Source organism: Engraulis encrasicolus, chromosome 4, assembly GCF_034702125.1.
Source record: "Engraulis encrasicolus isolate BLACKSEA-1 chromosome 4, IST_EnEncr_1.0, whole genome shotgun sequence".
NCBI lineage: Eukaryota > Metazoa > Chordata > Actinopteri > Clupeiformes > Engraulidae > Engraulis > Engraulis encrasicolus.
This window is the reverse complement of record NC_085860.1, coordinates 4,645,037-4,669,812: the sequence shown is the minus strand read 5'-3', so window position 1 is coordinate 4,669,812 and position 24,776 is coordinate 4,645,037. Positions and strand designations below refer to the sequence as shown.

Here is a 24,776-nt window from a genome sequence, read left to right as displayed (position 1 = left end):
ACAAACAAACAAAGGCACCCCTTGGCCATACCAATTGCCACATCGCATAACAGCCTCCAACGCCTTTAGGATAGGTTTATTCCATGTCAATTCACAAACTCTCCCCCAGGTGATCCTCTTTGATTTGCCCAACATTTCCCATACATGTACAGGTACCTTTTAATGCCAAATGAAAGAATGTTGTTTTGGAAATGAGGCCCTCCAGTGCCTGTCAGTGCCACACCCACTTTTCAAAATTGCATCCAGAATTTACAAGCAGATTTTGTTTTTGACACCTCTTGTTTTAGTTCGAAGGAAGATAAACGCCCAAAAGTCCACAACCATTAGACGTAGGATGCTAATACTTGGGATTCTTTCAGTTGGCGTCCAAAGGTACCTGAATGTCAAATATTGCGCAGCTGGGGAGCCTTTTGGGAATCATATGAATTGACATGGAATGACCCGATATGCAGCAATGTCCCCAATGACACACATACCCCCAACACACAGTTCTCCCTCGGCTTCACCTGTTGTCATAGGCAATGGCGGCTAGCGCCTACAACTTAACCTGCAGCCTTAACGTCCTTAAAACGCATTCAAACACTCTCTCAAAAGGAAAGGCATTCCTCTGGGCCTAAACTGCTTCAAGAGTCTCCAACACCCTTTACCTGCAGCAATAACATTGCACACACAAAAAAACACACGGCCTGAAAGAACAGTTCCCCTCAGCCTCAACAGTTACTGTAGTTGATGATGAATCCTGCAATTTAACTTGCATCTGTAATATCCAAAAATACACACACTCAAACACACAGACAGACACACACACACACACACCTCTTACACCTTTTCTTGAAGCAATCATATCCCACCACAGACACACAGACACACACCCGATATAGCAGTTTCCTCTGGTGCTGACCTGTTTCCGTAGTCGATGACGACGGCCTCCTTGGCGGTGCCGGTGATGGCGTCGTGGTGCTGGAAGAGGCCCACGTTGCGACGGGCGTCCGTCAGCAGGGCGTAGTCCGACACCGGGTAGCGGCTCTCCATGGCAGAGTGGCGCGCGTGGGACAGTGCCAGGCTGTACAGGATCTCCGCAGCCCTGAGGTGGTACAGAGAGAGGAAGAGATAACTTCATGAAGTATGCTGAACGTGTACATATGGCTGTTGCAAAGGATCTCTACGCCCCTAAGGTGATTAAGAAAATGTATATTTCTTCAAGGTTGATAAAGTTATTATCATACATGTGAGCACTACAGACCTCAAATTGCTGAGGTGATACAGCATACTTTATCATCAAATACATATGGAGGAAATGGTGTCCAGCACACAATAGGAGTTTCTCACATGGTATACACATGTAGCAGACTGTACAGACAGCTCTGCGTTCTATGCAGGATCTATGTGCCGCTGAGGTGGGGGGCAAAATGAAGCAGCAGCAGCAGGCTCTATCGTATTGTACTGCATATATACTATACAGGACAAAGAGGATTTCTTGAACCTTGAGAGAAATAGCACACAGCATAGGGAAACAGCAGAGGAGTCATATCACAGCTAAGAAAAGGCTTCCTCCTCCTCCCACCCCACCACCACCCGCACCTTGAGGTAGTCGTGTCATACAGAGCTGAGCACAGCAGGAGTCACACTGGCACTCAGAAAGGAGTTTCCATTTACCCCACCCCCCACGTGCACCCTAAGGTGGCCTCACACAATGCAGAGCAAAGCAGGGCATCTGTGAGCAGTCCCAGGTCTAGTCAAAGGACGCAAGTTATAAGCAACTAGCTCCTCTCAAAATCGTCAAAGATGGGTGAAAAGGGATCTAAGTCCAGTTGATTACAACTTTGCTTCACAGCAGAGCACAGCAGGAGTTATGTTCCAGTTCGAGACAGGTCCCCTGGCCTATAACTTTCTCAACACCCATCCCACTACCTCATCCACCCCCACCCCCTGCACTTCAGGGTAGAGTCAGCAGGGGACTCAGAAATGTTCCCTAATATCCCCCGCCTCCACCCATGCCCACCATACATATGTGACAGAATCTCAGGCACGTCTGTCAGAGCAAAACTGGGGAGGGGATCGGATCGCTATTGAAAGATTTCTTCTTCATTTTTTTGGTGACAGTCATTTTGTTTTCAGAATGTGCAAGTTGAGGTCTTGAAGTAGCTACTCCATGCCATGCACGCCATTCATTTTCTATGGACAAGAGAAACTCAGAGCTTAATTCTCTGTTTTCTACTCTAAGAAGTGAGAACATTGGGGGGTGCTGTGGTGCAGCGCGCTAAGCCCCCCATATTTGGGCTTGCATGCCCTAGAGTTGCACCCAGGGTTCGAATCCGGCCTGGGTCATTTGCCATCCCTACCCCGTTTCTCTGCCCACATTCGCTTCTTGTCGCTCTTCACTGACCACTCTGAAATAAAGGCGAAAATGCCCATAAAAATACATTAAAAAAAGAAGTGAGTACATTGAAAGGGCCACCGATTTTACCATGTACAGGTCCTTCTCAAATAATTAGCATATTGTGTTAAAGTTCATTTTTTTCCCCATAATGCAATGATAAAAAAATCTACTTTCATTATTGGGGAAAAAAATAACTTTAACACAATATGCTAATTATTTGAGAAGGACCTGTATATCATGTATCATTATAAAGCTTTGAATCTGCACTTTCAGAATCTATAATTAACTCAATATGCCCTCGCGCCTACTTGTAGCCTGTTTTACTGTGGCTGGACACATGCTGTCCCATGTCCCACCTGTGCCCTTGTGGAAAAACCTGTGAAAGCTAAATGAAACCAAACTAGACTTAACAGAGCAGCAAAATGTTCCAGCCATTCCATTCTCTCCTCTAATGGGCCTCTCTGCGAGTCGCTCAATGGCACGGTGTGCTGAACCTGAAAGAAGAGACAGACTAACGAGCGGGGCCCTTGCTGCCCTCTCTTTTTCTCTTCTTCTCCACATTCATCTCTCTCTCTATTCTTTCATGCTCTTTCTCTATCTGTTATTTTCTCTCTTTCTCAGGTCTCCATCAACATTCTGTCTTTCTCTTTTTCTCTCCCTTAAAGCACAGTGGTCCCCTGTCAAGTGAATGAACCAATTTGGAACTGCCTCTATATATTATTGAGGCTATTTTGGATAAGGGAGGGTAATTGTGGCCATTAGGGAGGCTCTTCCCCAAACTAAAGGCCACTGCCATGAAATGGGGCGACGGAGGAGAGGAAGATGAGATGAGATGACAGAGGGAGAGAGAAAGAGAGAGAAACAGAGAGAGAAACAGAGAGATAGACAAAGAGAGATATAGACAGAGAGGACAAGGAGGAGTCAGGAGAAGGGGGGATGGGAAAAGAGAGACGGAGAGAAAGAGAGGAAAGGGATTAGAGGGAGAGGTAAGAGGAGAGAAGAAGGGTGAGAAGTGAGGAGATGTACCAGCATGGAGATAGAGTGAGAGAGAGAGAATGAGGCAGTGGGAGAAGGACAGTGAGATGCATGCCTCCTTCATCCTCCCAAAAAGCTCTGACTTCAGCTGCCATCTCTGTGTGTCTTTGCTCATAATTAGGCCACAGTAGCCAGGACCCCTGCCCAACCAGGCACACCTGTAGTGGGTAAGGGCCTGTCCGAGGGCACCCAGCTAAGAGGGGTAGTGGATGGCAAGCAGAACAGAGAGACGGTCTAACGTGGGGAGTAGTGAGGCAGTTACATTTCTGAGAGGTTGACAGATTGTGACTGCAGCCAAACTTTCAGGTTGGAACTACACATTTTGTCAAATTGGCACTTTATGAAAAAACTCTCTCTCACTTTGTCACACACAGATGAACCCTTCTTTTTTTCCTTCAAGGACAAGACCATTTTTCAGTGGACAGTAAGCAAACAATAAAAGGCGCTTTTTTTGCAGTTTCCATGTTCATGTCGTAAGTGCACCTTGCCTTTGTAGGTCAAACAGGTTAAAAGACTGGAATAAAAGAGAGGACTGAATGACAGCGTAATGGGGTAGACTGTATCATTCACAGGTGTAGTGAGGCTCTCACAACTTTGACAGGGCCTGATGAATTGGACAGGGCCGGTAGGTGGAAAGCAACTCGAAAGAAAAGTGACTGAGAGGGCAGGGGACAGTATTACGACTTTCATGAAGGTCTGACCGGACCGGGAGAGTGGTGGAGGGGGGGAGGTGTCCGTAGCAGGTGTCAGGACTGATAAAGGACAATCCTGAGCTTGAACCTTTCATACTTTATGAAATAAAATTAACCTACTGTACAGTATATATTGTATTCTTGCAAACAAACTCGGTCAAGCTTAAAGTCAGGCACTGAGCCTGAATACTATCTGCCCGGAGGTGTGGACTGACCTGAGGTGGGACTCCAGCACGCGGTCCAGGTTCTTGTAGAAGGGCCGCGAGGTGTAGTAGCCGCTCCAGTAGTGGTCCTCGCGGTCGGCGTACGCAAAGAAGTCTCCGCTCAGCACGGGGTAGTCAGGCGGTCGCATGCCAGGCTGCACGTCGTTAGCCTTGTACACCGCGTTGAAGTAGTCGGACAACGTTCCGAATTGGGCCTGCAGAGGCAGACAGACGGATGGTGAGGACAGACAGGCAGGTAGGTAGACAGACACAGATACAGTAGACAGACAGATGGTGAGGACAGACAGGCAGGTAGATAGAGACAGATAGACGAAGACACAGGTTAAGAGATAAAGAAGACACACTCAGAGACCAAGACAGAGGCAGAGAGAACACGCAGCACAAAAAGCATAGAGAGACGGAAATGAGACATCAAGGATAGAAGAGGCTAGGCAGGGCAGATGGAGCTGAAAGTGCTTCGAGGAAACACTTGGACTGATCAGACTTCAGAGAAGCCTCTTGAATAGAAAGCACGCCTCCATCGAGCAATCAGAGCAAGGACTGCAACGATGCGAAAAAAAAAAAAAAAACTCTGCCTTTCAGCCTTTAAGCCCAATAAAAATTAATGATCTTTACATGAATTTCTCATTAATTCAGAGGGGTTCCGGCAGCCGTGGACTGGCTTAATGGCCTGTTTGTTGTAGTGGAGCAGAGAGGCCCTAAAATTAGCATCGGGGCCCCAGTGCAAAGACAAACATCTCCACCTACTCCTACTCTACCGAGAGCCTGGTTGGCAATCCCAGCGCAGCTCGGCGGGGGCTGATGGAGCCACCCAGTGGTTTCTTTTATAGATCCATCCAACGCACTGTTTCATCAGTGATTCATCGAGCGGATTAAATTTCCCCGCATAATTAACAAACGTCTTTGAGCAAATCTGAAGCACTAATGTTGTCTCATTGCCGCGATTCACAAGGAGAACAAGAGGCATTTGGCCCCATAATACGTAGTGTGCATTTTACCCCCAGTTAAGGACCAGCGCTCTGCTCGTAATCTGATGTAAGAGAGATGTAAAAGCCTTGGCAGAGCTTCACAAGGAGGCTGAGTGTTATCCAAGGTCAATGGCCCAGTGTTTCTTTGTCCATCACCAAACCCGTTTTTTTTTAATGGTGAAAATCCATGGTGTAGTATGACCTTTGACGATTCATAACCCTCCCACATTCTGCCAATACATTTATTAGATGTTACTAAATTATAGCAGGATGACGAAAGGTGAACAACAATATTGCACAGTATAGCTGCTGAGCATACATTTCTAGCTGGATCAATGTATTGCCATACAGTACCTGGACGTGCATCTCTGGGTGGGAGTTCATGTAGTCAAAGAGCTTCTGGTAGTTGCTGTACTGCTGGTCCCACTCCAGGGCCTTGTCGTAGCGGAAGTCATCCCCCAGCGGCACCAGCAGCACCTTGCTGCGGAACAGCTTGGACTTCTTACGGTATTGGTCCAGAAGAGTCGTAGCCCTGGGTGACCAAAAAACAACAGGAAACAACAAAATGCATCGATTTCAGCATGCTGGAAGAGAAGTAGGTAGAGTGCTACTAGTATCCCTCAAAATGAACAGGTGCCCTTGGAGGGGGCAATGCTCAACAAAGACTGAAGGGAAAGATCCTTGGTCCAGACACTTCACCTGATTAAAAAGGTCAAATAAACTTTATTACATGGGCAAATGCATTCAATTGTATGCATTTTCCCATATCAAAGTTTGTTTTTGACTTTTTAAATCAACTGAAGTACTTGTATTGAACCAAGGATTTGTTCCTTCAGTCTTAAGGCAACATGCTGTTTTGGAGGCTGAAAATGTTTTGTCTTGCGGCGTGCAAGGCATAATAAGGGTGTTCTGCAGAATAACTTCAGGACATTCTGAGGTACTTTTGATACAGCCTCTGACCTTAATCCCCCTCTCTGTTGTTGCTGCCGCTCTTATTGCCGGTTTCTGCCTTTAGTCAAGAAAAGATTCATCATTGCGTTCTCACTTTTTGCCATTTTCTTCAAAGCCCTTCCCTGACCTTCACAACAGACATTTTCCTTTTCTGGAGGGGAAAAATAAAAACAGGTGGTAGTGCTTCTACCACTAACCCAGACTTACCGTGCCTTGTGTTTGTACACAGAGCTCAACTTTTCATCCTGTGCTAGATCAGTCGGTGTATGGTTAATGCATGAAGAACAGATTCTGCCTACTGTAGAACAACATATGTGATATGAAACTGACCTAAACACACACAGATCCGCAAACACAAACACACAAACTCACAACACTTTCCAACACATCAGTTCTGGATGGAAAACATTTGTTATAAGAGTACATCGTCTCATCGATTCTGTTTGGTGCTCTCTGGGGCACCTTTTTAAGGAAAAGAACAGCAGAAAACAGAAGTATTGACTTCATGCAAGAGCTATGCACTCCCCACTTACTTGAGATTTTTTTAAGCACAAAGTCAGTGGAGGTGGGAAACTTTGCTTGAAAAAGTTTATCTCCCTCAATACATTTAATGTACTGAGCTCATTCCAGCTAGCAGAACTCTTCCAATACGGTTAGAGAAAGTAATTGATTAAGTTACCAGTTTGAGAGCACCTTTAGAACACATATATTGACAACACAAGAAACGACTAACTTTTAGCATCAATATGCTGAAGGTAGTTTTATATAAGCACATGCTTTTTTGTGTCTTTCTCCATTTCTGACCAGATGAAGCAATTACCTTCCACCTTAGTCTTAAAAAAGATCCATCATCGGTGGTCCAGGGCATCCTGGCCACAGAATCCAATTACTGGCTTGGGATTTTTATAGGCAGGTTCACAACTTAAACTTATAAACCAGGCTGGTGAGTTGAAGTAGCTTGAACCTGCTGGGCAACACTCACTTTTATTGCAACAGCTAAGTTACTATTGCTTTTTTTCTCTGTAGCAGTGATGTATGTTTCTCATGAGCAGGAGTAAAGGTGGAGAGAAAACCTAATAAATCTCAAATGACAAGATGGGATTGTGGGAAAGATGGGAAAGTATTTCTGAGCATACTGTAAGGTTTTTAGGGTTTTGTTGAATGTGCCTGAGGATAACGGAGCTACAATGCTATAATGTTTACTATGTGTACAGCCTCATTAAAAAAAACATTTTCTGACAAAGGCTCTGCATTGAAACTTTGCTGCTGATACTATCTGCAAACCCTCTCACTCTCACCTCACTCGTTACATTTGTCTTGCAGCCATAAGATAACTTTTGGATGTGTACTGTATACGGGCCTTATCTCCGTTTGCACACCCCCGCCCCAGACACACTGGCGATACAATATGTGCCCAACACCCACCTCTCGGCCACGTTGTTGTCTACGATGGGCTTGGGTGGCACCTTCCAGGGGCAGTTGACGCGGCTGCCCGGCAGGCGTTTGAAGTCAAACTGGCAGCAGATCTTGGGGTCGGGGCCGCAGGTGTGGGGCACGTCGTAGCTGTAGAAGGGCATCATGTGGCAGAAAATATCCGTGCCCGACCCGGGGTCTGTCAAAATGGCAAAGCAAACGTTGAGTTAGGATTTTGTTTGTGGAGTTTTTTCCTCCTCTTTGGGAAAAATATATCTTAATTCTTAGTGCTGCTTTAATCTGCATTAATATCTTAACGTGTAAGAAAAAGGAAATGTGCGTCTTAAACAGGTCGAAGACTAAGATACAGTATACCAGATACCCTTGAAAACGAGATCTTCTCTGTAGGAGCTATCCCTCTAAAACCAATAAACTGAGATAAGATAAACATTTTAACATCCTCAGTAAGATGATCTAATTCCAGTAATTATTTACCAGCCATAGCCGAGTTAAATATTGAATAAAGCTGATAAAACTTCACAGTTGTATGTCTACATGAAATGCTCCACCCCGATGCTCAGAGGAATAGGCAGATAAAAATTGCCTGCGGCAAACGCATAGGGGAAGCGACCATTTTTGACCAGTGAGGGGCACCATAACACACTAAGTTTACAAGTACTGTTCATAAAGGGGGGACCTGTGGGGTACAGGGTGGGGGTGCACCACCAATACCCCTCCTCCACCCCATTGGCTCCCCTCGCTGTGCAATCTAAGCTGTACAGTGTACACAAATACTTTCCAAATAAAACAACCCCAAACTCCCCATTTTCATCCCTGCCCACCGCACCAGCTTCTCCCTAGCCTACCTAATTCATATCACTTTAATTACAATCACACTACACTATCCCAAAGAATAACCAGAGACGATTGATAAGGAGGAAACGATTCTGAAGTAGTTCTGTAATTAATATCACTTAAGGTTGGTGTTGCATGTCTATGAGCTGCCATGGCCTTTTACGAGACTAGTGTGGGTTCAAAATGACTTCAATGATGAAAATGAGGAAAGGACTCCAATGAGGAAAAGCCAGTTTAGGAGACCGGAACTGCTCCCACTTTGTTAAACTGCGTATAACGATTTCTCTTGGTAAATGGTTCCCATCCCCACCCCACCCCACCCCACACTACTGGTCCCACCGCTGAGCACAGCCTCACCCCAGGCCTGCCTCCACATGAACTCCAGGCTGTGGCTGGCAGCAAAGTGCTTCTTGATGGAGTAATGAACCCTCTGGATGAGCATGTTGGTCAGGTTGGCGCGGCGCAGCACGTACGGCATGGTGGCACTGTGGCCAAACGGGTCTATCGCCCAGCCCGAGTGAGGGACGATGCCTGGCAGGAGAGAAAGAAAGATAAGACAACAGACACTGAGGTGCATCCACTGACCTTCTCCAGTATCTGAAGCGACACCCACACAGACACAGAGCCAGATACAGAGCATACATAGATGACAGACGCATATAGTACATACACATCACTTGTACACAGCAGTCTCCGTCTAACGTTCTCAGTCACAGAGCTACCACAGCCTGAAGAACACAACATTCATCGCCAACCTGATTGGCCAAATGCGTAACCACATGTGGTACAATACAAACATCATTGTATTCTTATTCTACACAAATAAAGAACACACAGTGTGCACTCATACATACAACAACAACAAATATACAAACAAAGACTGGCTTCAGGTCAAGAGAGAATCATATCCATTCTTGCCTTTTTGTTAATTTCACAGCTGCTTCTGTCCAGAGACAGCTGAGCAGCACAGCACAGGTGCATATAATTAGGGATGTTATCCCCATGGAGATAAACGTGCCAAAGACCCTTGCATGAAATTACAATCCTGTTTATTTCATGCTTCGAGGAATCACCGCAGATTAGACCACCAGAAGGGGTACTTAAAGGTAATTACACATCACTGATAGCAGAGGGAATTAAATGGCTATGATTTTAAAGAGTTATTTATTTGGTTAAGGGCATGTTTACGCACACAGTTTTTTCAAATACATTTTCATCTGATATTTGTTTAATTGTGTTTACACAGTGTTTGAATGAAAACAACACAAATAATATGTAATGTGTGGAATAAGGAATCATGTGCTAGGGGATCTACAGTATGGGTCTGCTATGGGATTAAAAGAAAAGAAAGCTTGAGGAATTGCTTGAAGAAGGTCAGTAGACCGAAACGTAGCAGTAAGCCATGCAAATGTGAACAGTGTGCGGGAGCTTTCTTTTCTTTAACGTTGGTGACCCAGGGGTTCCACTCCTACCCACCTGACCAAAGGAGGTGTGCAAGAATTCTACATCTGCTATGGGTTAAAAAAAAACATCTGCCTGATATAGTTAAAAATGTTTACTTGTACACAATATGGCCACATGAATAACAAAACGGGTTTATAAAAACTTCCAAAGGTGTGCAAAGCCGTGTTCTTGAAAAAAAACATAATTACTGATAATTCTACCTATCCAGTATTACACACGGTGTGTGGTTGACTGCTGTGGTTTGTCTGAGATGCAGATTGATTATTAGCTTATGTTACCTCTTGGCTGGCTTGCAGTACAAAAATATTATGACCAATGGCGATTATAAAGCATTGTTTTGACATACTGTAGGTCTGACGAAGCATTCTTCTGTTGAGGTCAACAGTTAGGCTAAATATTCTCTGTTCCACGACAATGAAAAAAGTAAATCAACACCCCTCAATCTCTATACAGTTTCATACAAAACAATGTGATAGTGGTTGTAGCCACGGTGTCTCGTCTGCAACACAAGAAGTAATACGCTTTGGGCAGACATCGGCGACATACTGCATTTCTGAATTCTTGTATTGTCATAATACAGGTCTGTTGGTATATGGTACTTCAGGTGCTCCTTCACCTAGTGATGGCAAAATGAAGCTTTTTGAAACTTTGAAGCTTTCATTGGAATTGGTTCGAAAAATGGTTCGAGCTTTGAATCGCTTCAAACTCTATGATGACATCTGCTGGCAAAAACGTTGAATTGCAGTTTTAACCAAAAATCGTTCGAATAGGGCCTATTCTTGAAAAGAAAAAAGATTGCCTTCACATTTGGTTTTTGATTACAAGTTAATGGGTTTCATTGTGTATTTTAGTCACTGAACTGTGACAAGACTAGGCCTACTCATGGGCATAAAAATCTCCTAGCAATTTACCACGTTACATTGCAAAACTGGAATATTTTATCCTGGAAAACCGTTTACAAATATTTTTAAGACACATCAGTAGAATTCTATAATAGATGCAGCTAATTCCATCTAACTTCAAATGAGTGGCAAACTCGTTTCATTAACTAGCCTAGACCAGGGATTAAACATGCAACCTAAGGAATGAGAGTACAGCACCTTAACCACTACACCACGGGTCAGTCTCCACCTCAGCATTAAAAAACAAGTAATCTAAAACAGTTGAAGATGGGCGGAGTTACACAAATCACTGTATAATGGCGGTTTACTTTTAACTGCTACATTTTAAAAGGGCAAATTACAGTGGCCGTAGAGCACACTTTCCTTGATTCTGCTTTTATGGCGCTGCGTTGAATTATTCCGACTACAATCCCGCAATCGCACACAACTCTTGAAGCAGCTTCGACCCTCTGTGCTTCGATGCGCAACCCTTTCAATTCCATCTCGAGTCGTCACGTGACTTTCGAAGCTTCAAACGTCACTAATCATGTGATCAATGCACAACGAATCAAGCTCCGAAACAAGCTTTGTCTTTTGTTTTTTTTCAATTACTCGAAACACGCTCCGAATCAGGAGAGTCAAAGGGCCATCACTAGCTTCACCTACGCAGGTATACAGGTGGTGGTCTTGTTGATGGACATTGTCAGTCTATAAGAAGTAGAAGGTAAATAGCAAGAACAACCTACCCAGGTTCCTGTCCAGCCACTGATGTCCCTCGATGAGCTGGTCGATCATGGAGAAATAGTGTGTGTTGGCCTCGTCCGGCATCACCCAGCCACCGGACACAATCTCCAGCTGCCCAGTCTGGATTAACCTGGAATACGGCCCCAGACCAGTCAACATTTTGATGGTACATACAATGTCTAAGAATGATGAATCATCAAAATGAAAATTGACAATGACAATATGACAATATACTTACAAATACTGTCTTCCATCAAAAAAAAACTAGACCAATGCAGAGTCACAATGCAGAGACAGAGTCACACTAACACATTTGGGATAACCGACACGCTGATGAGTTGAGTAACGTTCTCATAACTCAATCTAAAAAAAAAAAAATAGCATGGAATAAAAACGCCATCTTACTGCTGAACTAATTGCAGCCATTTTAATTAAGACTTATTGTAAAAAACAAATAAACAAACAAACACACACAAGTGGGTGCAACCAGGTTGAGCAAGCACAATGATGGAACAGCGATCAAGTAACCAGCATGAATAATAACCCAGCCTAACAGCACTGCAGTCTGAAACCTGAGGAATGAGACAGTGTGTGGATAATGAGATTTCATTCAAAATGTCTGAGAGGATAACTTTTTTATTCCAGGAATAAGTAGGACATACTGTAGCTTAGAGTGGTGACAGACAGGCTCTTGTGACAGTTGCATTCACTCAGAACCGCTCCTGGTTCCAGAAGGTAATAGTCTACTCATTATTGCCACTGACACAGTTAGAAACCCATTTTTGGAAAGTAAGCAAGCATTGCTTTTGTTTGGTTTGGTCATCTTTCTCCACTAATTTTGAATGTGTTATGGTCAGCAATGTCAGTCATGCCACGAAATTGATCCAACCACTGAATCCACTGTTGGTAAAGAGCACTTCAAATCAGGAAAATTAGCTACATAGTTAAGACTACACGTAGTGGTGTTTTGTCTATTTATTTTAGGCCTTTTCTACTAGCCCTGTTAGAACGGGGCTCCGCAGTGCTGGGGCGTGGTTTCGTTTCCTTTTTGCATTTACTCCACCCATACACACCCATCATCAGCTCAAACAAGGCTCAAACAGGGGCGATTATAGAATCGCGACAGACGTGGTTCTAGGCGTGCGGAGCTTAGTTCCACTAGGCTACATGTTGCCCTGTGTTAGGATTTACCGGCATGTGCAAGCATCTATCCCCACCCACGCACTTTAAAAATCAACATCGCTTTTCTGTCAGCAGTTTTTACAGTAGACTAGACATAGAAAATTGGTCAAGCAATTATCATGTTCTTTAAAGTAACTCCAGTCCTTGGCCAAGGAATTGTTTTTTTGTGCTGACAGCATTCGGTTATCGACCGATTAAAATATATTATTAGCTTATTATTATTTTAAAATCACGCTATTTCCATGTGGGAAGCTCCACGCCTCCTCCTCGTGAGAAGCCGTTTTTACGGAGAAATACAGAACACGCATGTAAAAAAGTCACAGGGCACACTAAAATAGCCTTTTCCTTTTAATTGCACATCTTTCATAAGATTAGCTTTACTTTCATTAGATTTCACGGGGCCTTAGATGAAGCACGCTGAGAAATGATAAACATCCCCAGAAAGTCGTCTACATTTTCGACGACAGGACTCATGTTCATTTAATTGCTTCCTGGTTTCCGAATGCACTTTACGGAGGGAATTGGCTCCAAATACCACGGCTAAAACCTACGCTCTACAGTCCAACCTCAAAATCCAATTGCCTACAATTCACAAGACTATAGTAACGAGTAACTGTTATCGTTTTGATGAGGACTCCTTTGCCTGTGTTACGATATTTACCATGACGTGCGTCTGGACATGCAGGCAAGAGGAGCGTTACTTTCATTAGATTTCACGAAGCACGCTGAGAAATTATGATAAACATCCCAGAAAGTAGCCTACTTTTTCGATGACGGGACTAATGTTCATTTAATTGCTTCCTGGTTTGCGAATGCACTTTACGGAGGGAATTGGCTCCAAATACCACGGCTAAAACCTACGCTCTAGCCCACAGTCCAACCTCAATATCCAATTGCCTACAATCCACAAGACTATAGTAATGAGTAGCCTAACTGGTATCGTTTTGATGAGGACTCCTTTGCCTGTGTTACGCTAGTTAACATGGCGTGCGCCTGCATGCAGGCAAGAGGAGCGTTAATTACTTTCATTAGATTTCACGGGGCCTTAGATGAAGCACGCTGAGAAATTATGATCAACATCCCCAGAAAGTAGCCTACTTTTTCGACAACGGGACTAATGTTCATTTAATTGCTTCCTGGTTTACGAATGCACTTCAGTCAGGCAGAGGGAAGGTACGGCTAACATCTACAGTCCAACTTCAATATTCACAATTACTGTAGGTCTACTAGGCCTATATTCAATATTCACAGGACGACTTGGCAAGTGAGTAATGAATATAGATTAACTGTTGTCGTTTAGATTAGGACTCTTTAGCTTAGATTCACCATGGCGTGAAACCACGGTGTTGTCACAACTACTTGCAGCAGCTGATCATACCTACGGCCCAGTTCTAGTCCCTGTTGTATGGAAATGCATGCGAGACGGCACCATCGACCCCCCGTCAACTTTCATGAATATTTATGAAGCCTAGTTGTGTTAGAACAGTTCCGCGGAACCTAATGGGTAAGGTCCTTTTCTGAGCCCAGGGTACCAGGGCATCATCATTTACCCTGCAATAGTTCACCTTGAACGTCATGGCCTCAATAGACATTCCTACACAAACGCTAAATTTACTTCCAGTAGACAGCAATCGAACAACAGAAGTGCTCCCTTTCAAAATATCAATAGAGGTTGCTATACGAATATTAAAATGTACCTCCATGTGTATGAGTTGATTGGTATGAGGCTGCAGCCTGCTACTTGGACCCACAGCCACCTATGCAGGCCAGGCTCAGAAGTGAGGGTGAGGCCCAAAGTAGGGTGCATGAAACACCCTTTGAAAAATCAAACTATGTAAAATCCCACCTTTGTCTCGCAGTGTTGCTCCTTTGCACTACCATAACTTAGCAAATTGGATCTGTCCTAAAGGTAGTAGGCAATAGGCCTGACATTTTCAAATGCATTGTGAGGAAAGTGCGCTTTGATTATGAGAAAAGGCCATTTTATTTTGATCAAAATTCAGTAATAAGAGTCCTTTGGAAGAATGCTAGTTGCCTTTGCACTTCTCCAGGATATTAAGCATCCAAAATATGGTTGTAGGGTACATTGGTGCTAGGATATGGCGAAAGGATGTGTGCTGGGGGCCTAAAACATTGCTAAATCAAGGCCGCATGAGGCATTTCAAACCTGGACAACTGGACAGGAAACTGGTGCATTCTTCCAAATGCCTCTGCTTACTAGGAGAGCCTTACTCACTTGCGCATGGCCTCCTGCTTGTCGGCGCTGGCGCTCTCCCACCACTTGGCGAAGAAGGAGATCTCCGACCAGATGAACTTGCGGCGCGGGTCCTCGGCCAGCTTGATGAGCATGTTGTTAAAGATGTGCTGCGTCTGGTCGCTGTAGTATTTATCAAACGTCTTGATCCAGCCTGCGCAGATGGAGGAACAGTGGGAGCGTTACATCAAGCGGGTCGGCCTCAGCCTCCTCCAAAAATTAATTTCCCAGCAGCGGCACCCTTCTAGTAGCCCAACTGTTTTTTGGAGATTGGAAGGTAAGAGGGGAACCAAGGAGTTGTGTGTGTCTGTGAGAGAGTGTGTGTGTGAGTGAGTGAGTGAGTGAGTGAGTGAGTGAGTGAGTGAGTGAGTGAGTGAGTGAGTGAGTGAGTGAGTGAGTGAGTGAGTGAGTGAGTGAGTGAGTGAGTGAGTGAGTGAGTGAGTGAGTGAGTGAGTGAGTGAGTGAGTGAGTGAGTGAGTGGGTGAGTGAGTGAGTGAGTGTGAGACAGAGACAGAGACAGAGACAGAGACAGAGACACAGACAGAGACAGAGACAGAGACACAGACACAGACACAGACACAGACAGAGAGAAAGAGAAGTGCAAGAAGTTTGCTGGAGCCATAACGTAGACAAAAGTGCAGAGGGAGGGAGAGAGAGAGAGGGAGGGTTTCTGGAACTAAAAACCTGCCTCCTCCATAGCCCACATGCCAACCTGTTAAAAATATCAGCACCCCTTTTTAATTATTCAGACCAGAGAGTCTCTGTGCTCTGTAGCACACAGCCCATGGAGTTCAGCTCCCAGGGAAAAGGTGAGCGCCAGATGAAAGAGCCAAGTCATCATTCATGACGTTGAGTGTGTTACAGTGCTGCTTCCATGAGAGGAAGACTAAAGCTTTTCTTGGGGCCGGACACTGTTCGCTTCTGTGTTATTCATCAGGCTGGATCGCATTCATCACTACAGCTCGGATATTATGCAAAACAATCCACAATATGGTGATGAGGAATGCACACACACAAACGCACAAACAAACACACACGCACACGCACGCACAATCGTGCAAGGACAGGTCGTTGCCAGACCAGACGGCTGGGTCCCCACGGAATCACAAACTAAATGTGTCTGCAACCAGACCGGAGATGCATTGAGTTTTGGGATGGGGGGCAGAGAATAGGCAGACAATGAGAAAATTGGAGAAACAGAGACATAAAGAAACACGGCATAGGAAAAAAGAACTGGATGTAGAAAGAACTGAACAAAGAAAGTGAAAAACTACAGAAGAATGACATATATACACCAATCTTGAAGTCAAATTTATTACCATTTAATAAGCTTACCTTTTTTCACTACCTTTAGATCACTTTTACAACTTTCACAGCACTTCGTTGCGAGTCTTAACAAGACATTTTTTTTGCAAAAAGATGCCCGAAAGGAAGCAGTGCGGCGGGACGGTACCATGCTCAGGGTACCTCAGTCATGGAGGAGAACGAGGGAGAGCACTGGTTAATGACTCCACCCACCAAACAGGCGGGTCGGGAGTCAAAACGACAACTTTTGGTCTAAAAGTCTAACCTAACCACTTTTTAAAAATAATACATTTTGAGCAAATGTACAACTTTTAAGGCCATTACATTTTGCCTTTTGAATTCATCAACTTTAAATACTTTTTAAAAACCCGCGGACCTGATGATCACCAAAAATAGCAGACGGAAGACAGGGCTGGAGATAAAAAAGAATTGTATAAATATAATACACTAGAAAAATATTACAGAACAGAAGAGAGAAAGTGTAAAAACTGATATAAAGAATTAAGAAGAAATAAGTGGAAGTGGATAAATGAAACAACAACAGAAGGGAAAGACAAATAGAAGAATGAATGCAAAGATGAAAGAAACACGCCGTGAGCTGTGGACATGTGGGATGATGGGGAGATCGGACATTTGTTCCACATGCTCAGCGTCACCCTCAGCTACCCCACGACACTACGCTACAGCAGCACTAAATCTCTCCTGTCTCCTGTGACAACCACTACCACTACACCAATACCATAATGAGCTGACTTACTTACGCACGCTCTATTTCAGCACAAATCACGGACGTCGTCTAACCAAGCCAAAGTTGTGACTGGCTGCTGGAGCACAGCCCGCGATACATTCAGTATTATGGGCTAGTACTTCCACATTTATATGGGGCGATCAAACTTACATTAATACTATACAATCAACTACGGATTATCTGCCTTCTGTCTTCACATTCTCTCCAACTATAATCAAAAGATAGTGTTTAGGCACTGATATTTCCAACATATTGTGCTGCTGCCATAACATTTATGTGGAACTATGTCTCCACAAGTGCTGAGAGAGAGAGAGAGAGAGAGAGAGAGAGAGAGAAAGAAAGAAAGAAAGAAAGAGAGAAAGAGAGAGAGAGAGAGAGAGAGAGAAAGAAAGAAAGAAAGAAAGAAAGAAAGAAAGAAAGAAAGAAAGAAAGAAAGAAAGAAAGAAAGAAAGAAAGAAAGAAAGAAAGAAAGAGAGAAAGAAAGAAAGAAAGAAAGAAAGAAAGAAAGAAAGAAAGAAAGAAAGAAAGAATGAATGAAAGAATGAAAGAATGAAAGAAAGAAAGAGAGAAAGAGAGAAAGAGAGAAAGAAAGAAAAAGAGAGATTGAGGAAGACGAATTAAAAGAATGAGAATAAAAAAAGAAACGTGAATAAAGAGAAATAGAGAGCAATGCAGCGTTGCTGTGGCCCACCTGGGTCGTTATGGGAGTGGGGCACCACAAACACCTGCAGGGGCTCCTCATCCCACTCGTTGGGGTCGTAGGTGATGTCGAAGCCCTGCTTCCACACGCCCCCGTCCACATTGTCGAAGTTCAGCAGCGAGTACACATCCAGCATCTGTGCAACAAACCAGTGTACAAATTATCTTTAGGCAAAAAACTCACGGCACACTTAGATCTTTCTTAAAACTTTAATGTCCAAGCTTTTAGTATACAGATCTTCCGTAGGGCATTCTGCTTCAGGTTTTTTTTTTTCTTAATGCCTGGCACCTTTAGTTTTAATCTTGAGTGTGGTGTAATCCGTTCATGGCATACAACTTATTAAAAGGTCACACCGGTACTTCGAAAGTTTTAAGTAATGTGATTACCTCTACAAAGTAAATTAAAAACCCAGGGTCTGTTTGCTCTGAAAGTAAACACATACATCACCAAAAGTGTGCTACTATGCCAGCATTTACTGCGGCCAAATTTTCTAAATGTCATCAAGCACCTAAAAAGCTTAAAGGGATACCGGTACTATTTACAAAGAGAGCTTATTAACCCATTGGCGCCGGTTGTTGCGTTACGCAACATTGTTCCTGACGCCGGTTGTTCGACATTATTGATATATCAATATTTTCAAGACGCATGGGGGATGCAATGCACAATGTTTTGTTAAAATACACAAGAGGTGGGTGTTCTCGATTTTTGTAAAGATCATGTGGCCAAAAAAAAATTAATTCGTCGAAAAAAATGTCAAACGAAATCAACCATGCTCGCTTCTGCACCCGTGCGTTGTTTAGCCATTTCACACAGGTGAAAAAAAAAAACGTGTGGTTAGCGAGACACGCTGTTACAGTGAACGTGATGTTCAGTTGAAAGCAAGGAGATTAGAGACAGGACGGCTTACTGACGTCATAACAGCGTAGTACGAAATGATGGCGAGGGGAGTACGGAAATGTTATTCTTCTTCTATGGTCAGTATTGGAAGCATCAGGGAAGCATGCAATGCCACTTCCGCGAGGGTCGGAGTGTGGGCCCTTGCACAACAAGGAATGCTCATTGTGCTTGGTGTTTCTGGTACATACAGCCATTCTCGAAAGATCAGTTCTCCTGTACTTACCTGTAGCCTGCAGGGGCCAGTACCACTTGAGCAAAATATTTCTACAAATCTTATTATATTATATTATATTACAGAATATTATATCACAGCCTATTACATTACATTACAGCTATTATGATGATGGTTAAGAAAATTATGGCTAGTGAAAAGGGCGAATGGCTAGTGAGTCAGGAAAACCACTAGCCAAAATGGCTAGTGATCATTGGGAGGCTAATGGAATATTGTCATCCCAAATCTTGCCACAACAGACTCACCTGCAGCTCGGTGGGCCCGCGGCGCATCTGCGAGAATTGGCAGTCGCGCGGGCGCAGCGAGAGGTAGGCGGGCCGGCCATCGAAGGGCATGACCCAGGAGCCGTTGTTGCTGCGGAAGGGCAGGTGGCCACTGGGCGAGATGGCGCCCGTGTCGGTCAGCTCCAGCACTGAGTCCTTGATGTGACTGATGATCTGGTGGTTCTCCTCCAGCAGCTGCTCCAGCTGCTCAATGCGGTTCTGCAGCACCGAGATCTGACTCTGCACAACAACATTAGAGAACAATCAAAACAATATAACAGTATGACAACAAATGCACAACATACAGTTGAGGACGATATTACTAGCCCCCCTCCTGAAATTAGACATATCTCTTCATTGATCATTGAGAATGATCATTATTAATAAATGTGTGTTATTCTGGAAACAAATACACCATGGAGATAGTATCCAATAAGTTAAATTTTCACAATGAGTTTAAACAAAAAAGTGTAAAAATGGCAAGGACAAAAGTATTAGCCCCCTTATCATTAATAGTCAATACAGTGCCATTTATGAACAAAAATTGACACCAGGCACGTTGATTAGTTGTTAACTATGTTGGCACATGTCCTACCAGGGATTTTGGCCCATTTTTTTTCATCGCAAATAGTTAAGCTGGTCCAAATGGCATGGATGTTGAGGATGGACATTCATTTTCAGCACTCTTCAAATACTATCTAAAGGATTGAGGTCTGAACCACTCCATGACCATGGTTTTAGTATCCTTGAGGAACATTTGAACTATTTTGGATGCAAGTTTTGGGTTATTATCTTATTGAAAGATCCAGTGAAGATCTTAGCTCCCTCTATGAGCATATTTCACTTCAGCAAGGTCACTTTCCACATTCTATCATAATTTTCAGTTTTATGGTGCCGTACACCCAAACAAGGTTTCCTGTGGCTGAGGCTGCCACAGAATGATGCATCCACCACCATGTTTAATTGTGGAAACCATCTTATAACGATTCAAGGCCTATCCCTTTCTTCACCTGACAGAAGCAGAATTCATGCATCAAAGCAGGTGCAATTGAATATCATCAGATGAAAGCAGAGATGTTCAAAACTCATTTTTGACTTTCAAATGTTCACAGGCAAAGCTCAATAACACTCTGATATGCAATGCCTTTAGTAAAGGGGTTCTTCTGTGATGATGGCCCCAAAGCCCAATATGATGACAAGCCCTAACAACTGTCTTTCTTGGTGGGGGAAAAAACTCCAGGTGAGGCCAGGTCAATAACAATCATCTAGGCAGGTGTCCAATGCTTCTTTGGCCAAGCAGTTTCTACAGTTACACACAGTGGTGGGGCATCAAGTTTAGTCTGTTATTCAGCCTCAGACACAGGGAGTCTGGGTCTGAATCTGGGTTGCTGGGTCTTCCAACAACATTGTAACCCAAAGCATACATTTAGATTAGTTCAGAGGTTCTTCAAGGACACTAAAACCATGATATTGGAATCACCCGCTCATAGTCCAGTCCTCAATCCCACTGAGAGTCTGTGGTTAATGTCTATGCTCAGCATCCATGCGATTTGGACCAGCTAGAACACTTTGCAGTGAAGAAATGGGCCAAAATCCCTTGTGGGGCATGTGCCAACCTAGGTAGCAACTTATCAGAGCCTGTTGTCAGTTTTGGTTCATAAATGCCGCCATATTGACTATTAATGATCAGGGGGCTAATCATTTTGTCCTTGTCATTTTTGCCCTTTTTTTGTTTAAACTCACCGTAACAATAGAAAAATCCAATTTCAACTCATTGAACATCATCTCCATCAGTGTATTTGTTTCCAGAATAACAGAAACGGTTAATAATGGTCATTCTTACTGAGAAATCAAGAGAAATGTCTAATTTCAGGAGGGGGGCTAATAATATCGTCCTCAACTGTATAAATAGCAATAGTGAGTTGTAAATGCATATGATAACTCCTTCCGTTCCAAGCTGCAGAATCAAGATCTGGCTCTACACAAGAAAATCAGAAAACAAACAAATTACAACAAATCAATCACTATCAATCAATCAATAGTAACAACAATAAATAACAACAAATAAACAACCAATGAATCTTAATTTGTTCCTTTCATCTTCATCCAAGCCCTGCAGTCTAAAGATCTGACTCTGGACAAGAACATCAGAGAACAACCAAAATAGCATAACAACAAAATAAACAACTTGGAGGCCTAAATCACAATCTTGAGTTGTAAATCCAGATGATCGTTTCTTCCGTTCCAATAATTTGAAACTTTGAGCTGTAAATCCAGATCCTCCTCCGAGCTTTGGAGTACAAAGCTCCAACTCTGCACAAAAATATGGCAGAGCAAGCGACAAAAAAATGTCAACAAATAAACTAATAAATCAGCAAAAGAAAAAATAGTGAGTTGTAAATCCAGATGACCATTCCAGTCTTCTCCATCCAAGCTTGGCAGTACAAACATCTGACTCAACCCAAGCCAAGACACAACACACAAACACATCCAATAAACCGCAACAACAAATGACAAATAAAAACATCAAAACAACAAATAAACAAGGGTGAAGCAGACATTCAGACGACCGCTGCGTCATCTTCATCTCTGCTTGGACCACAGGGAAAAAAGCCAAAACGCAAGGCCACAGATGGTGTCAAAACAACACCAATCAATTTAATTACGCTTGTTTGTGTTTATAAAGCCATTAAGAGATTATGTCGGCTCTCTTAAAACAGGTAATTACGGAGGCTGTCACATGCCATTACTGCTTACAAAACGCAAAGACTTTGTCTTGCTGTCAGGAAGAAAGGCACCGGGGGATTCTCATCTGGTGGTGAATATATTTACAATCTACCAGTTTAAGCCAATTAGCGCCTCATAAATATGGACTTAATTAAGCTTTTGATAATTAAAATACACACTGAGCAAGTAAACAAGTAAGCAGTGTGTAGAGTAATCTGCTCTGCCTACTGGCTACGCCTTTGGTAGTCTGAGAGACCTCGGAGAGAAATGAAGTAAGTCTTGCTGCAGTGTTTTGAATCTGCACATTTGTTTACCTAATGTAGTGCTTCTCAACAGGGTTGAGAAAGAGACAGCTGTGAGGGGGCACTCAGTTGCAAATGGGAGGCTCAAGTCCATTCTATTATTTAATACTAAGGAGGACATTGGCAGGCTGACAAGGTCAAGGGGCATCCGAACACAGTCCTTCAAAATTACTTGAGGGGCACAGCAAATTAAGAATACCTTTCACAAGTTGGACAACAACTGAAATGATTTGGAAAACATTAGTTGCATTTTACAAAAAGAAAAGAAAAACAGAGCTGCTTTAAAAGGTCATAAATATGCATACCCCTAGGGAGACAGACAGAAAGAGACAATTCATTCAAAGGATCTTGAACTCAGGTACCCTGGGTAAAAGCAGAAGAGACTGCTTAAAAGGTCTCAGACATACGTACCCTGGGGAAGTTGCCGCCTGTATTCTGCCGTCTGGTGGGGTCGTGTTGCACCTTGTCCAGCATCAGGTAGAGGGAGAAGACGGCCACACAGAAGATGGCTCCCCCACACACGGTCACCTGCTTCTTCAGCTTCATCCTGGCAGTCTGGGCTGGTTGAAGTTGGGTACAGGGACTCTAGGTAGGTTGAGGTTTGGTACAAGGACTCTGGGTAGGCTGAAGTTTGTTATACGGAATCCCTGGGTTGGCTATTGGATATAGGGCTACTGGTTTGGCTGCGGTTGGGTATAGGGACTCTGGGTTGGCTTAGGCAGGGTACGGGGTACCTCTTGGTGAAGTAGTGTCAGCTTAGTGTGTGTTAGGCCAGGGCCTGGTTACAATCGGCTTGAGGATCAGGCTGAATGAAAGACCTCTGTCGACAGCAGCCTCAATCACAGCGAGGAAGGCAGTTGAGGGGGATAAATGGCTGAGGGGGGTACTTTCAGTATGTTCAGGGGAAAAGTGTGTGTGTGTGCGTGTGCGTGTGCGTGTGCGTGTGTGTGTGTGCGTGTGCGTGTGCGTGTGCGTGTGGTTCTTATATGTGTGTGGTGTGTGCTTGTGTGTGTGTGTCAGCAGCAGACCTTCATGACTAAACTCCCTTGCTCTCCCCGAAAATTCCTCCCTGTGTCACGTCGGGTGCACTGGGAGGTGTTTGTGTGTGTGTGTGTGTGTGTGTGTGTGTGTGTGTGTGTGTGTGTGTGTGTGTGTGTGTGTGTGTGGGCGTAGGGGGTGCAATACAATGCAAGGCAAGGCAAGGCAAGCAGTGCAATCAGCAGTAGCGGGCTGGCACAGCACCCTGCTGCCCAAAGCCAAAGCTGCGCCGCCACCACCGCCACTGGGCTCCCTCAAAGTAGCCCTTGTGCTCAACCATCCAAAACTTCCAGCACCGGCAAAAAGAGGGGGCAAAAAAAAAAGAAGAAACACACACACACACACACACAAACAAACACGCACTAACACACACAAAAGCTTTCTCTCACTCACACACTCACTCACTCACTTCCACAACAGCTTCTAAACAGCAGGACCCCAGACAGGGAGCCTACTGTTCCCGTGACATGGCATGCACTCTAGTGTTGCATATCGACTGTGTCTGTCTGTGTGTACGTGGGAGTGTGTGTATATCTCTAAATATGTCTGTGTGTGTGTATGTGAAGCTTTGTGTGTGAGTGTGTTGGTTTCTTAGAACCAAAGCAGTCTGATTCACAGGGGTCTCATGCAGACGCAGACACAGACGCAGCCTCAGCCTCCCCTCTCCTGGCTGTCCACGGCAGCAAGTGCATGCTTCAAGGCTGAATAACCGTAGGGGACGTTAGCAGGAACACCACAGTCCTTTCCATTTATCCGGCAGTCCACGGCCTCTTCAATTTACATGTGACACACAGTAGGGCGTTGTCTTGCCAACTTGTCAATCCCACTTCTTTCTTCAGGCACCGCTCGCTGTACAAACTCCAAATAGGGAACGCAGGTAAATGCCTTTGCGGATAAAGTGTTCGCAGAATGTTGCTTGAAGCAAGCCTGGGGTTCCCCTTTGCCTCAGTAGAGGTGTCGCATGCAAATGGCGAGCCTTCACCAAAGACTTTTCAGGAGCTGGCAAGCAAGCTAATACCGGGGGTGGTGGTGGTGAGAATGAGGTTGCCTTGGGTTGGGTGGCTGGCTATAAGCCACTTTTAGCCTGGGAGTGAGGGGGAGAGAAAGAGAGCGGGAGAGCGAGAGGGGGAAGGAGGGAGGAGGGAGAAGGGAGGGTGAACTGTGTCACGGGACGCTAAGAACTCTGCGGCCTGAATCTGGGGCTTCCTGGATCTGCAGGTGCTCCTACGCGCCTCCTTCCCCAAAGTGAGGCCAGCGAGCGAACAAGAGAGGGGGGAAGGAGTCTAATATTATCTTAATCCGATCTCCACAGGGCCTGTCGGGTTGTCAGTGACTTAGTACTCGCCGGCCCGCCCGCCTGGCCTTGAGGGATTTGGACTTACAAACCCACTGTGCTTACAGTGGCCAGCCTGATGAAGTGGCAATTCTTTTCCTGGTTGCCCGACTGATCCAGAAAAGGACTTTGCTGTCAGAGGAAAAAAAAGAAGAAGAAGAAATCTCAAGATGCCGTTTTCAAAAGGT

At 44.3% G+C, this 24,776-nt stretch overlaps 1 protein-coding gene across 1 annotated transcript in view; it reads right to left on the bottom strand.

The window, feature by feature from the left end:
* Positions 1-23,139, bottom strand: part of man2a2 (mannosidase, alpha, class 2A, member 2) — a 41,368-nt gene extending 18,229 nt beyond the window's left edge. Inside the window, exons 1-10 of the mRNA XM_063196580.1 lie at positions 22,629-23,139; positions 19,171-19,428; positions 17,788-17,932; positions 15,026-15,197; positions 11,610-11,737; positions 8,876-9,049; positions 7,676-7,862; positions 5,654-5,831; positions 4,323-4,525; positions 902-1,084 (exon numbers count right to left, since the gene is read on the bottom strand). Of these exons, the coding sequence (XP_063052650.1) occupies positions 902-1,084; positions 4,323-4,525; positions 5,654-5,831; positions 7,676-7,862; positions 8,876-9,049; positions 11,610-11,737; positions 15,026-15,197; positions 17,788-17,932; positions 19,171-19,428; positions 22,629-22,763 (1,763 nt within the window). The 5' untranslated portion in view covers positions 22,764-23,139. The remainder of the gene's footprint in view (positions 1-901; positions 1,085-4,322; positions 4,526-5,653; positions 5,832-7,675; positions 7,863-8,875; positions 9,050-11,609; positions 11,738-15,025; positions 15,198-17,787; positions 17,933-19,170; positions 19,429-22,628) is intronic.
* Between the last annotated feature and the right edge of the window lie 1,637 nt (positions 23,140-24,776).